This window comes from Aethalodelphis obliquidens, unplaced genomic scaffold, assembly GCF_003676395.1.
Source record: "Aethalodelphis obliquidens isolate GAN/ISIS:26980383/991018 unplaced genomic scaffold, ASM367639v1 scaffold20, whole genome shotgun sequence".
Lineage (NCBI taxonomy): Eukaryota > Metazoa > Chordata > Mammalia > Artiodactyla > Delphinidae > Aethalodelphis > Aethalodelphis obliquidens.
Genome location: NW_020837964.1, coordinates 18,843,249 through 18,856,527, shown reverse-complemented (window position 1 = coordinate 18,856,527; position 13,279 = coordinate 18,843,249). Strand labels below are relative to the sequence as shown.

At 55.0% G+C, this 13,279-nt stretch overlaps 1 protein-coding gene across 7 annotated transcripts in view; it reads left to right on the top strand.

Annotated features, from left to right (window-relative positions):
* The window catches only part of RIPOR1 (RHO family interacting cell polarization regulator 1), a 49,145-nt gene extending 43,203 nt beyond the window's left edge, over nucleotides 1–5,942 (top strand). For 5 of the 7 annotated variants that reach the window (XM_027119575.1, XM_027119577.1, XM_027119576.1 and 2 more), the window contains 12 exons: nucleotides 209–357; nucleotides 435–564; nucleotides 644–2,323; nucleotides 2,408–2,523; nucleotides 3,415–3,547; nucleotides 3,809–3,944; nucleotides 4,069–4,230; nucleotides 4,496–4,654; nucleotides 4,818–5,014; nucleotides 5,104–5,187; nucleotides 5,287–5,377; nucleotides 5,522–5,942. In XM_027119575.1, coding sequence (XP_026975376.1) covers nucleotides 209–357; nucleotides 435–564; nucleotides 644–2,323; nucleotides 2,408–2,523; nucleotides 3,415–3,547; nucleotides 3,809–3,944; nucleotides 4,069–4,230; nucleotides 4,496–4,654; nucleotides 4,818–5,014; nucleotides 5,104–5,187; nucleotides 5,287–5,377; nucleotides 5,522–5,619 — 3,135 coding nt within the window. In that variant the 3' untranslated portion in view covers nucleotides 5,620–5,942. Of the gene's footprint in view, nucleotides 1–208; nucleotides 358–434; nucleotides 565–643; nucleotides 2,324–2,407; nucleotides 2,524–2,769; nucleotides 3,370–3,414; nucleotides 3,548–3,808; nucleotides 3,945–4,068; nucleotides 4,231–4,495; nucleotides 4,655–4,817; nucleotides 5,015–5,103; nucleotides 5,188–5,286; nucleotides 5,378–5,521 lie in introns of those variants that run through there. The other 2 variants (XM_027119574.1, XM_027119579.1) reach the window with 2 other exon arrangements.
* Nucleotides 5,943–13,279: the final 7,337 nt, after the last annotated feature.

Here is a 13,279-nt window from a genome sequence, read left to right as displayed (position 1 = left end):
AAATTTAGACCTCTGTGGTCCCCGTGCTCCCAGGCTGCTTCGAGCCTCCATGGCCCCATTACCCTGAGAACTCCATTCCCTGTAACTTCCTCATGGCCCAATGACCCTGTGACTGTCACATAACCTCTATGCAAATTCAGACCTCTGATCTCCCACAATCTCATGACCCCTACACCCTTGTGACCCCACCATGCATTCTTGGCTACAGGTGACAGAACTGAAGGGCCTGGCCAACCATGTGGTTGTAGGCAGCGTCTCCTGTGAGACCAAGGATCTGTTCGCTGCCCTGCCCCAGGTTGTAGCTGTGGACATTAATGACCTCGGCACCATCAAGCTCAGCCTGGAAGTCACGTGGAGGTTGGTGGGGCTGAGGGTCTTGGAGACGGGGCTGGGGCTTCATGTTAGCACCTTCTAACAGCTTTTTCCCTCTCCAGTCCCTTCGACAAGGATGACCAGCCCTCAGCCGCTTCTACTGTCAACAAGGCCTCCACAGTCACCAAGCGCTTCTCCACCTATAGCCAGAGCCCACCAGACACGCCCTCACTTCGGGAACAGGCCTTCTATGTGAGTCACATCCCAGGCTCAGCTCCCCATCCAGGGGTTTGCTGGGGGTGATCCTGAGATGTCCTTTTCTCTCTCCTAGAATATGCTGAGGCGGCAGGAGGAGCTGGAGAATGGGACAGCGTGGTCCCTGTCGTCCGAATCTTCCGATGACTCCTCTAGCCCACAGCTCTCAGGCACTGCACGCCACTCCTCAGCCCCCAGGCCCCTGGTGCAGCAGCCTGAGCCTCTGCCCATCCAGGTTGCCTTCCGTAGGGCTGAGACCTCCACTTCTGGAACCGTGGATGAGGAGGGGGCCATGGCCCCAGCCCTGGCCAATGGGCATGCCCCCTACAGCCGGACTCTGAGCCATATCAGTGAGGCCAGTGTGGATGCTGCCCTGGCTGAGGCTTCAGTGGAGGCTGCAGGCCTAGAAAGTCTAGTCCAGGGACCCAGCCCACCTGCACATCCAGGTCCCACACCTGGGGAGCACCCTAGTCCTGTCCCTTCTGCCCTGGACCCTGGCCATTCTGCCATAAGCCCCGCTCTCAGTACAACAGGCCCTGCCCACACATCTACAGACCCTGCCCCCTCCGCACACCTAGACTCAGTTAACAAGACCATAAATTCTAGCTCTCCTGAATTGCCAGACCCCACCCACACCACTACAAGCGCCACCTCTAGTGTTGTAAGCCCTACCCATAGTGCTCCAAGCCTTACTCACACTACCACAGTTTCTACCCACAAGACTGTGGTCTCTACCATCACTATTACAGGCCCTACCCCCAGTACCACAGGGTCAGTCCAGACCACCACAAGTCCCACCCACAAGCCGATGCTTTCTACCGTCACTCCTGTAGCTCCTGTCCCCAATACTACAGACCCAGTCCAGACCACCACAAGCCTCAGCCACACTGTCACAAACCTGACACACACTGTCACAAGCCCCACCAACAAACACGTGATCTCTACCCTCTCTACTGCAGGCCCTACCCCCAGTACCACACACCCAGCCCAGACTACCACAAGCCCCACCCACACTACTACTAGCCCCACCCATACTACTGCAAGCCCTACCCATACCACCATAAGCCCCACCCACACTGCTACAAGCCCTACCCATACCATAACAAGCCCCGCCCATACCATAATAAGCCCTGCCAACACTACTGCAAGCTCTACCCACACCACCACAAGCAGTACCCACACTACTGCAACCCCTACTCACACAGCCAGGATTTCAACTCACACCGCTACACCCAATGCTAAGGACCCAGTCCAGATCACCGGGAGTCCTACCCATTCTGTCACAAGTCCCACGCTTATAACTGTAAGCCCTTCCACTTTTCTAGACCTTGCCACGCTCTCCAACCCCTCTGCAAACACAGACCCTCCCCTCCCAGGCATCGACCCCCTGTCCTGTAGCTACCCAGCCTCCACTTCCTGCACTCATGCAGACCCCATAGCCCTCTGCACCTCCCACCCAAGTCCTACCTGCTCCAGTTGGGAACCCCTCACAAGCCCTTCCCCAAAACTCCCAGAAGCCATCCGTCAGAGCCCAAGTCCCCCTCCCTCACCCCTAGCCCCTGTGCCCCAGCATTCAGACCCTAGAGTGGCCAGGGCTGCCCAGGCCCCAGTTCCAGGGGCAGCTGGAGGTGCTGGGGACAGGAAACTGGAAGAGGCACTGGGGGCCCTAATGGCTGCCCTGGATGACTATCGTGGCCAGTTTCCTGAGCTGCAGGGCCTGGAGCAGGAGGTGACCCGGCTGGAGAGTCTGCTTATGGTGAGGAGGGCTGGGCTGGTGTGCGGCAGCGCAGGGAGGGCAGCCAGGCAGGGGCGACAGCTCTGACGCCCTTCACAACCCCAGCAGAGACAAGGCCTGACTCGCAGCCGGGCCTCCAGTCTTAGCATCACTGTGGAGCATGCCCTGGAGAGCTTCAGCTTCCTCAATGAAGATGAAGACAATGACAGTCCTGGGGACAGGTGAGAGGGGCTAGGAGCGGGGGAAGAGGGGAGGTGAGTAGCTGGTGAAGGAGAAAGGCGAGAAAGGGGAACAGGTGAGGTGAGGCCAGGGGGAGCACGTAAAGAGAGCAGTAAGATGGGTGGTGGGCTCGAGGGAGGTGGGTGGGAGGGGATGGACTTGCTGGCGGGTACATCTGTGTTCATCTCTCCCATGTACTCCTCGTGTTTCCTTGTTGCTCATGTTTTCAATCCCATCTGTATTCCCAGTGCTTCTGGTCACCTTCCTCCTCCTCCCTGCAGTGTCTGCCTCCTCCATCGGTCCCCACCAGCTCCTGAGCCTCCAGCTCCTCCTCTCTTCCTTGGCCTCACCTTGAACCTACCCTATGAACGAGCCTTTACTATGCCTCTCCATGCATCCTGTGCCCCCCAGCATCAACCCCCTCTGTCTGGACCCCAGCTTTCCCAGAGACCCTGGCCCCTTGGCTCTTTGTCCCAGAGTGGCCTTTGCCGATTCCCAGTTGAAGGTCATGCCCAGCCCCTCCTCCCTCCAGTGCTGCCTAGGTTATGGCCCCGTGCCCTGCGCCTCTTGGGCCGCAATCCCTTGCAGTCCACATTGCGTAGACCATCCCGCCTGCAACCCTACTCCCGCCCATGCCAGCCCCGGCGGCCCCAGAGGTCCCAGCAGTCCTAGCTGGAGGTAGCCCTGGGCAGACAGGCTCTGGAGACCCCTGCTACCACCTGCTGGTCCCAGCCCTTTCCTCCGTCTGGAAGTCCTCCGTGAACTTACCCATTGTCTGTTGTTTGTGCATGATGTGTTCTTCTGTTCTCGGATGGGGGGAACTTAATAAAAATACTCTGGTGACCAGATGATGATGTGTGCTCCTGGGGCGGTTGACCCCATTTTTCTCTCAGGCCCCCAAACAGCCCGGAGCCTGGGGCTGAGGACAGCCTCGACTCACCTAGTGCCCGACCCCTCAGCACAGAGTGTCCAGCTCTGGACACTGCCTTGGTCCAGCATCTGTACCACTGCAGCTGCCTCCTGCTGGTGAGGCTAGTGGTATTCCCCTACCCTTCCCTTGTAGCCCCTTCCCCCAGGGAGCCCTACACTTCAATCCTGGCCCTGCACACCTCCTCTGAATTCCACTCCCCAATGTCCCAGGGCCTGGCTCTTGCTGAATAGAACACCTCCCACACTCTGGCTCCCCCAAGTCTCTCCCGATGCATGCAGGGACTGGTAGTCCCTGGTCTCCACCCTCCCTAAGCTCTGCCTTGAGGTCTGAGCTACTTGGCCATCCCTATTCTCCAGAAACTGGGCACATTTGGGCCCCTGCGCTGCCAAGAGGCATGGGCCCTGGAGCGACTACTACGGGAGGCCCGAGTGCTCGAAGCAGTATGTGAGCTTAGCAGGCGATGGGAAATCCCTGCCACCTCTGCCCAGGAAGGTAAAAGCTGTGTGGGCTCTGCCTCATGTCTGCCCCAAAGTTCCTCCCTTGCCCTATCCCACCTATGCGCCTGTCTCCCCACCGGCCTGTCCTGTTGCTGACAGTTTCCTGCACCTCCTCACAGTCGTGCAGTTCTCGGCCTCCCGGCCCGGCTTCCTGATCTTCTGGGACCAATGTACAGAGGGACTCAGCCCCTTCATCTGCCCCGTGGAGCGGGTGCTCCTCACCTTCTGCAATCAGTACGGCGCCCGTCTCTCCCTGCGCCAGCCAGGCTTAGCTGAGGCTGGTGAGTGGGCTGCCTACCTGCCCCCTTTGCTCTCCTTTCTCAGATCCCCAGTGATGGGACCTCAGGGAAAGCCAGGTCAGCCCACAGAGACATGCTGAGATGAGCACTGGGAAGAAACATCGAAGGCTCATGCCTCAGCACAAAAGGGCCCAGATTGGACCCTTTTGTGCTGGGTCCCTGCACCTGCACATGGGGTGGGAGCACTCTTCCCGCTAAGGACCCAGGTCCATCCACACCCTGAGACCTGCGGCACTGCCTCCCACAGTGTGTGTCAAGTTCCTGGAGGATGCCCTGGGGCAGAAGCTGCCCCGGAGGCCCCAGTCAGGCCCTGGAGAGCAGCTCACCATCTTCCAGTTCTGGAGTTACTTCGAAGCCTTGGACAGCTCCTCCATGGAGGCCTATGTGACCGAGACTGCCGAGGAGGGTGAGGCAGTAGCCCTGGTCACAAAGTGGCCTGATGCTATGGGTGGGTCTGAAGGTGTGAATTCAGGACATGAAGGTACAAAAGAACCCACCCCGGGAGGCTCTTTGCCCTGCCAGCTTGTTCCAACTGACCCCCCCCCCCCCGCCCGGCTTCCTTTTTTCAGTGTTACTGGTGCGGAATCTGAACTCAGATGACCAGGCTGTGGTGCTGAAAGCCCTGAGGTTGGCACCTGAGGGGCGGCTTCGAAGGGATGGGCTCCGGGCCCTCAGCTCCCTGCTTGTCCATGGCAACAACAAGGTCATGGCTGCTGTCAGCACTCAGCTCCGGAGCCTGTCACTGGGCCCTGCCTTCCGGGAAAGGGTAAGAGTCAGGCAGGGCTCCCTGAGGGCAAAGGCTGGGGTCCCAGGCTCCCAGTGTCTGGCTAAGTCTGCCTTCCCACCCTTAACCAGGCTCTACTCTGCTTCTTGGACCAGCTCGAGGATGAGGATGTGCAGATGAGAGTGGCTGGCTGCTTGGCCCTGGGCTGCATCAAGGTGACCCCTTTCTCTCCCCTCCCAGCTCCCCAAGCCCTGGGTCCTGAGCCTTTCTCACCTGCTGCACTGGGCCCACCTCAATGCTCTCTCCCCCGATAGGCTCCTGAAGGCATTGAGCCCCTGGTGTACCTGTGCCAAACGGACACAGAAGCCGTGAGGGAAGCAGCTCGGCAGAGCCTGCAGCAATGCGGTGAGACTGGGGAATCGGAGATATGGGTCAAGTTGAGTTCTATGACATTTTGGCTGCTGGGAATAGGGGTGAGATGGGGTCAGGGGTGAGGTGGGGTCAGGGCGGGGCTGGGGCCTCTCCTGATCCCATCTTTATCTGTTACAGGAGAAGAGGGACAGTCTGCCCATCGACGGCTGGAGGAGTCACTGGATGCCCTGCCCCGCATCTTCGGGCCCGGCAGCATGGCCAGCACGGCATTTTAAACTCCCCACCCACCGGCCCCCAGTGCCCCTTCCCCCCACTTTCAGGGCTTACCAGGCACTGGCAGGGAGGGTGAGGGCTGGCTCCAGACACTCCTCCCTCACAGATTCCTATCAATGAAAATCTAATATATTCTCCTTTTGTCCTCGGGGTGGGTAGAGTCAGTGCCGCAGTCAAGTGCCTCCCAGCCTCGGCTCAGCACTCTTGCCATAGATCGGTGTCCCGGGCCTGGCCGTCCTGCCTCTGCCCTGTCACGTCCCTTGGTTTTGTATTTTATTTACAGAGTTTTACAGAAAATAAAAAAGCAAAATGCCTTTCCTACGTAGCCTGGACTGGTGCACTACTGACCTTCTGCTCCAGCACACTCTGGCTGTGGCCCTGACACTAGTGTGTCCACACTCCAACTGTGACAATGCCATGTGCTTTTGCCCTGGAAATCCAGATGGAAGAGAGCTCAGAGGCTGGAACTGCGCTTGGAAAAGAGGGCAGAGGAAGAGGGTGGTGGAGTGTTGCTGAGGAGGCCCGGGCTGCAGGTGGGTGTACCCTGGGCCTGGAAGCTGTGGGCCTAGACTGGAGCCAAACTGTGGAGTTGGCCTAGAGAAGGCCCAAAGGGTGCCAGTTCTGGGAATGGCTCCCTGGCAGCCAGCTCACTTGGCCAGGAGGCAAAGAGGAAGCAGGCAGGAAAAGGTGTGGTGGTGGCTGGAGCTTCTGGCCACCAGGGAGCAGCAGAACCCTGTCAGGGAATGCCAGGCTTCTGGGTCTTCGCCTCAGCCCAGGCAGCTTCCTACAGAAGGGGCTGAGCACAAGGAGCTCCTTGAGCGCTGGGTAGTTGAGAGGAGATTCTTGCCGAGGGGAAGAGCTGGGGCCTGGGAGGCAGGAGACCCGGATGGCTGCCCTGTGACTCTAAACAGAAGGTCCCTCCTCTCCCTGAGCCACCTCCTCTCCGTAATAACAAACGTGACTAAACCCTGTGACCTCCCCACAGCTGGCAGGCTTGTGCTGCTTCAGGAAAGAGGGCTCTAGGGAGAGGGCTCACGTGAGTTTATTAACCCCAGAAAGTTAAGTGTTCAATGGGAGGAGACTGAGGGTGGGGGGACTTCAGCATGGCAGGCCTGTTCTAAGGAGGGCCCGAGGGAGGCCCACACTCAAGGCTGGAGAAACAGGTCTGCCACCCTTCCCCTCTCCCTCCAGAGCTTTCAGTGGAGACGGTGCAAGAGCAGGGCCTTCCCCACTCCCTGAGCCCACTCTGGCGTCCCAGTACCTGTGGCTGTAGCACAGCAGCGTGACACCCTGGGGGGAGTCTGTGTCCCTGCACTCGGGTAGAGCCAATGAGATGCCCAACAGTCCCCCCTGGGGGGTGACCCAGATCCCCAGAGAGCCCTGCCCCCCTGTGTTTTAGAGCTGTGTATGAAGAGGTTTGGCCGGGCCCTTAACCACCTGCTGGGGAAGCCAAGCTGAGCAGAAAAAAAAAACGGTAACAGGAAGGAGCACAGGAAACACCTGGGTGTGGATGCAGGTGGCTCATTCCAGTTGGGTGGGGGCAGGCTGACAGCCCTCAGCGCGTCGGCGCAGCGCTGTGCTCCCTCTGTGACTGGGTGGCATGGGAGGGATAGTGTAGCTCAGTTTTGGGGTGGTCGGCTGGAGTGGTAGGGGAGGGGAAGGCAAACAAACGATAGAGACCAAGACAGTACCCAAAGCTGGCCACAGCCTGGGCCTGCCGCAGGGTCCCCTGCATCAGGGCTGCAGTCCCAGGACCACCCCTAGGAGCCCCTCAGGCCTGAGGCCCCATGAGAGGTCCCCCAGTAGGGCAGGACTGTTCACTGACATCCAAAGCGTGGCCTGTGTGGTGGGCAAAGAGGAAGTGAACACTGGCTGACCATGTCCTGTGAAAGTGCAGGCGGGGGTGACTGGACTAGCACAAGTTCATGGCTTAACCCACAGGAGAAGACAGAGCCTGGGCAAGAAATGTAGGATGGGAAAATTTCCCAGCCAGGGGTCAACTGGGACTGTCACTGGAAATCTGAGTGGCTCTACATCTCTGCATTCCAATTCTGGGAAGGGATAAGGTACCTAACTCTGTCCTCTACAAGGAGAGTCCTGAATCCCGAGCCTCATATTCAGCTCTAGGTGAGGGTGGATATGAAGGTCAGAGGGTGCAGGAGCTAGAATTAGGGCACTATGAGGTACAGCCGAAGGACTATCAAGGTCAAGACAAAAAGAGCCTCGGGCCTTTGCCCCACTAACCCTACCCAGCTCAGAGCAGTGTGAACCAACCCCAGAACAGCCACTCAACCCCTCTCCATCAGTGACTTGAAGTCAGGCTGGATGGCCTCCTATACCCTGGCTCAGGCCCATGTCTGTGAGATGGTGGGGGGCAGGGAGAGCCCTTGTCCTCCCTTCTGTACACCTTGCCCTCCCCCAATACACATAGACTCACATAGGTCTTCCCACAGGGCAAAGCTGCTCCGAGCACACCTCCTATCTCCTACCCTGCTGTCACACAGGTCTGGGGAGGCACTCACTCCCGCGACTCTGGACAGTTGAGAGCCTGCTGTCTCCAGTGATGGGAGGTTGATGACACCATCGGGAGTCAAATGCATCAGAGCAGGGAAAGCCTGTCCCCAGCTGTCCTGTGGAGCCTGTGCCAGCCTCTTGAGGGGACAGAAGGAAGTGGGCCTCCAAGTTCTGTGACACACTGCGAAGCACCCCATCAATCAGGTCCATCAAGGCCACAGCCATGCCTTGGCCACCATCGTTGGGGGTCTCCCCGGAAGAAACTAATAAGCATGCACTGCAAAAGGACCAGGCTGAGGTAGTCCAGGATAAAATTTATTGTGTTGGTGGTCCCTGGAGGCTCCCCCAACTCCCCTCGTTTCCTTTTGCCCTCCTCCAACCTTACCTTTCCTCCAGTCTCCCACTCTTCTTCCTCATGTAGTCAAAGCTGCAGAGAACCAAAAAAAAAAAAAAGAAAGAAAAAAAAAAGGCATGTTGGTAAATGCAAAGAAGCAGATGGGTTGGCACGTGGGAAGAGAACTGCTTCTTTGTCTCGCCTACAGAGCGGGGGTGACTTCCTTATGTGCTTCTGCCTGGTGTGTGGGTACAATCTGCTGAACCCTAGGCATATGACATGCTCCCCCCAACCCCAAACAGCCCTGGAGTGCCCTATTTAGGCCATCCATCACCCATGGACAGAAGGCTCTTGGCTTGGCTGCCAGACCTGGCTCTTCTGGGCCTACGTAATACAGAAGGGTGAGCTTGGGAAGGACTCCTGGGCCTATACAAACAGCTCAGGAAGAACGTCTATCATTTGGAAAATAAGACTGTCATTGACCTGCGAGAAGGGGCCTCTTGTTTCAGAAGGCTGCAATGGGGTGTGCAGTGGGGTCACAGTTTAAGTTTAATGTCAATGGTCACGTCTCACTTATCTCTGAAGACACCCAGGGCATATGGGTCTTCAATAAGTACTGACTTGGAGCAGCTGAATAAGCAGATGAATTGCCATGCTAACACCAACGTTTGTAGCTATTTCCTCTGAATCTCCTTACAACTTTCTCCTCCACCTCCTCCTCAGGCATCCTCTTATAAACATCACTCCACAGGATTCCATTCTAGGCCCTTTTCTCCTCTCTTTTGAAACACACTCCCTGAACCACCTCATCCATTTCTCTGGCTTCCATCTATACGCTGAGGCTGTGTGCCAGTGATTCACACGGCTCTCTCACCTCCCAACCCCCATATCCAACTGGTGACTGGACACCTTTTGAACAGCATTCTCAAAATCAAACTTATCTCAAAACCTGTTTCTCCTCCAGAACTTCTGGAGAAAGTACTCAGGTACTAAGCCACGCAACTGGGCCTCACCCTTGACTCTTTCCCTGTCCCCTCTTCCCAGCCATCAGAATCTTCTCAATTAAATGCCCTAAATATTTCTAAATTCTGTCTCCTTCTCTTTATCCCCATTGGCACCACTCAGTTTCAGGACATGTTGACCTCTCTCCTAAACATTAAAACTGCCCCCTCACAGGCTCCCTGCCTCTGATCTTGCCCTTCCGTCCATTCTCCATGGTGCAAAGTGATTTCTAAAAACATAAACCCACCACTACAGTTTCTCTTAGGGAAAATTCCAGCCCCCTCAACCTGGCTCACAAAGGCTTTTAAGTGTGTTCCTCTCTCCAGCCTCACTTCTGCCACCTAACTTCTCAGTCTGCACTGGACCTCACCGAACCACCCGCAGGGCTTGTGTGCCCCTCTGTGGTACACTCTTCCCACTCCTCATCTTGCCTTGCTAATGCCTGGTTACCTGATAGGCTTCAACCTAGACATCACAAATTTCTTCAGGAAGCTTCCCTTCCACTGGGCTCCTGTCACAGAAGCATGCATTTCCCCTAGTACAGTACTAGGGGAATCACAGCCCATTGCAATTGCTCATTTACTTTGTACCCTCCAATATATACATCCATAAGTATTTGCTGACTAGTCTACTAGGTAACAGGTACCACCCAAGTCTGCAAAAGATGATTGGTTGCCTTGCTTGTAGAGCTCGGTCCAAGTGTTTTGCTTTGTTTTTAAACAGCTTTATTGAGATTTAGTCCACGTACCATGCAATTCACCCATTTAAAATGTGCAATTCAGTAGTGGCTTTTAGTATATTTACAGAGTTGTACAATCATCACAATCAATTTTAGAGATTTCATCAACCCCAAAAGAAACTTGGCACTCTTTAGGTATCATCCCTGGGACCTCTACATCCCCTTCCCTTTCCCGGCCCCCAGACCCCGAGGCAACCACTAATCTACTGTAACCACAGATCCTATAGATTTGCCTATTCTAGACATTTTTTTTTTTTGGCCGCACCATGCAGCATGTGGGTCTTAGTTCCCCGACCAGGGATCGAACCCGCACCCCCTGCAGTGGAAGCGTGGACTCTTAACCACTGGACCGCCAGGGAGGTCCCTGGATGTTTCTTATAAATGAAATCAGGTTAGGTCTTCCCAACTTACCCAATTGTAAGATTCACCTGAGAACTTCCGTGGAGATTCAAATTCAGAGGCCAGGGAATCTGTATTTTAAACACGTGCTCCAGGCAGTTCTCTATTTAATCAGGCTGCATCTGCCTTTACTGTTCCCAGCGAAAGTGGGTCAAGAAATAGCTTTTGATGAATACCGCTAAAACTTAACATGATCTGAAAACATTTTGAACATGAAAGGACAGTGTATGTTTAATGCAGAAAAAGCCTGGATACTCAAAATACTCCCCAGAGTCCCCCATGAAACATAGCTCTTCAGAGTGCACTTTTACTGGGACTTCCCTGGTAGCGCAATGGTTAAGAATCCGCCTGCCAATGCTCAGGGACACGGTTCAAGCCCTTGTTCAGGAAGACCCCACATGCCGTGGAGCAACTAAGCCCGTGCGCCATAACTACTGAGCCTGTGCTCTAGAGTACGCGAGCCGCAACTACTGAAGCCCACGCGCCTAGAGCCCGTGCTCCGCAGCAAGAGAAGCCACCGTGATGAGAAGCTCGCAACAGAGAGTAGCCCCTCTCGCTGCAACTACAGAAAGCCTGTGCACAGCAACAAAGACCCAATGCAGCCAAAATATAAATTAATTTTTTTTAAATGCACTTTTGGGCTTCCCTGGTGGCGCAGTGGTTGAGAGTCCGCCTGCCAATGCAGGGGACGCGGGTTCATGCCCCAGTCCGGGAAGATCCCACATGCCACAGAGCGGCTGGGCCCGTGAGCCATGGCCGCTGAGCCTGTGCTCCGCAACGGGAGAGGCCACAACAGTGAGAGGCCCACGTATCGCAAAAAAAAAAAAAAAAAAATGCACTTTTACCACGGGGATCTCAAATAAGGAATGGAATAGAAGCCTGAGCAGGGGACAATATAGGGAGGGAGAACTGAGATCAGACCAGTGGAGGCGGCAAGCAAGTTGCATCCACAGGGGCCAGAGGGGGCAGTTAGAAAGGGGCTTGTGGAGTGGCTGAGGAGTTTGGGATTTACCCCCAGAACACTGTGGAGTCATCCATGGGCTTGAAGCAGGGGAATTTTGTGATCACATCTGTGCTTTGGAAAGGTTGCTTTGGCTGTTGTGTGGAGGGAGGAAGCAGGGAGCAGTGAGGAGTCTGCGGCTGTGGTCAGAGTGACAGTGCCTGAGCCAGGTTGGAGGCAGTGGAGATAGAGAGGTTAGAGTGAAGGGATGTTCTGAAGGTAGAATGGACAGGATTTGGAGATTGATGGGATGTGGGAGATGAGAAAATGAAGCTCAGGTTCCTGGCCTGTGTGGTGGATGGGTTGTGTCATCTTTCACTGAAAAGGGGGAGCCCTAGAGAAGCAAATCGGGAGGAGAGTGACAAGGCTCATAAGGGTGGCCTGGGAGCCATCCAGGAGGAAGTGTCCAGAAAGAAGCTAGATACATAGAGCTGGGCAAGAAAAGAAGGGTGTAGGCTAGAGGCAGAACTTTGAGAGTCCTCCTTGCTTTACTGATATCCAGTGACCAATCTGTTCCTCCCACACATGCAGCCCATGCCTTTTACTTGCTTCTCCATCCTTGACTTTTACCTACTAATGCTCATGAGGTTTAGTGTCTCCAGACTAATATAAGACAAAACATAAGGCCCTTGAGGACTAGGGACATCATCTTTCTCCAGTATTACCCTAGCCTTGAGCATAGACCTGGGCATCGAGCAGTTATTCAGGTTACAGATTAATAAGTCATGATTCCAAATACCTCTGCTATCTGCTTTCCAAGTGGCTGGAATTTCCTCCATTAAAGCCCTTCCTGGGACTTCCCAGGCAGTCCAATGGTTAAGACTCCGCGCTTCCAATGCAGAGGGCGCAGGTTCAATCCCTTGTCAGAGAACTAAGATCCTAGCTGCGTGGTGTGCACTCCCAAAATAAATAAATAATAAACTAAAATAAAATTATGTTTTTTAAAAAAAGCTCTTCCTTTGGGTTAAGGCAATAGTGTCCTCCAACTTGCATTAAAGGGCAGACACCTTTTTACCCTTAAACGAATCACATAAAATTAGGAGAAGGGGGAGAAAATGAGGGAGCAGAGAGGCCCAGAGCCTGCCTGATCGACCTACCTTCCTCTTCCCCCTCCCAAGCAGCCCCTGAGCTAAAGCATCATGTCCAGAGGATCCCTATAAAAATGGAAATGCTACCTAACAGTGAGGAGCCCTGAGCAGCCAGTGAAAGAACAGGAAGAGAGAGGGTGGGGCTGGAAGATCTGAGTACTCATTCTGGTTTTGCCAAGTTACTGGACGACTCTGAGCAAGTCACTTCATTTCTAGAGCTTAGGACAAAACCGTGGCTGGCTCTTCAAAAAGAACTGTGAACATCAGTTGAAAGAGCAGTCATGAAGGTTCTGCAAAGTGAAAAGTGTACAGATTAGATGGAATATTTAAGGGTGATCAATGTATACCTGAAAAATGCAGGTAAGAGCACAGAGAACAAAAGTGACCTACTTTTCGAATGTGAGATGTAGGCCCAAGCAAAGTCCTTTTTTTTTTTTTTACGCGGGCCTCTCACTGTTGTGGTGTCTCCCTTTGCGGAGCACAGGCTCCGGATGCGCAGGCTCAGCGGCCATGGCTCACGGGCCCAGCCGCTCCGCGGCATGTGGGATCTTCCCGGACCGGGGCACAAACCCGTGTCCCCTGCATC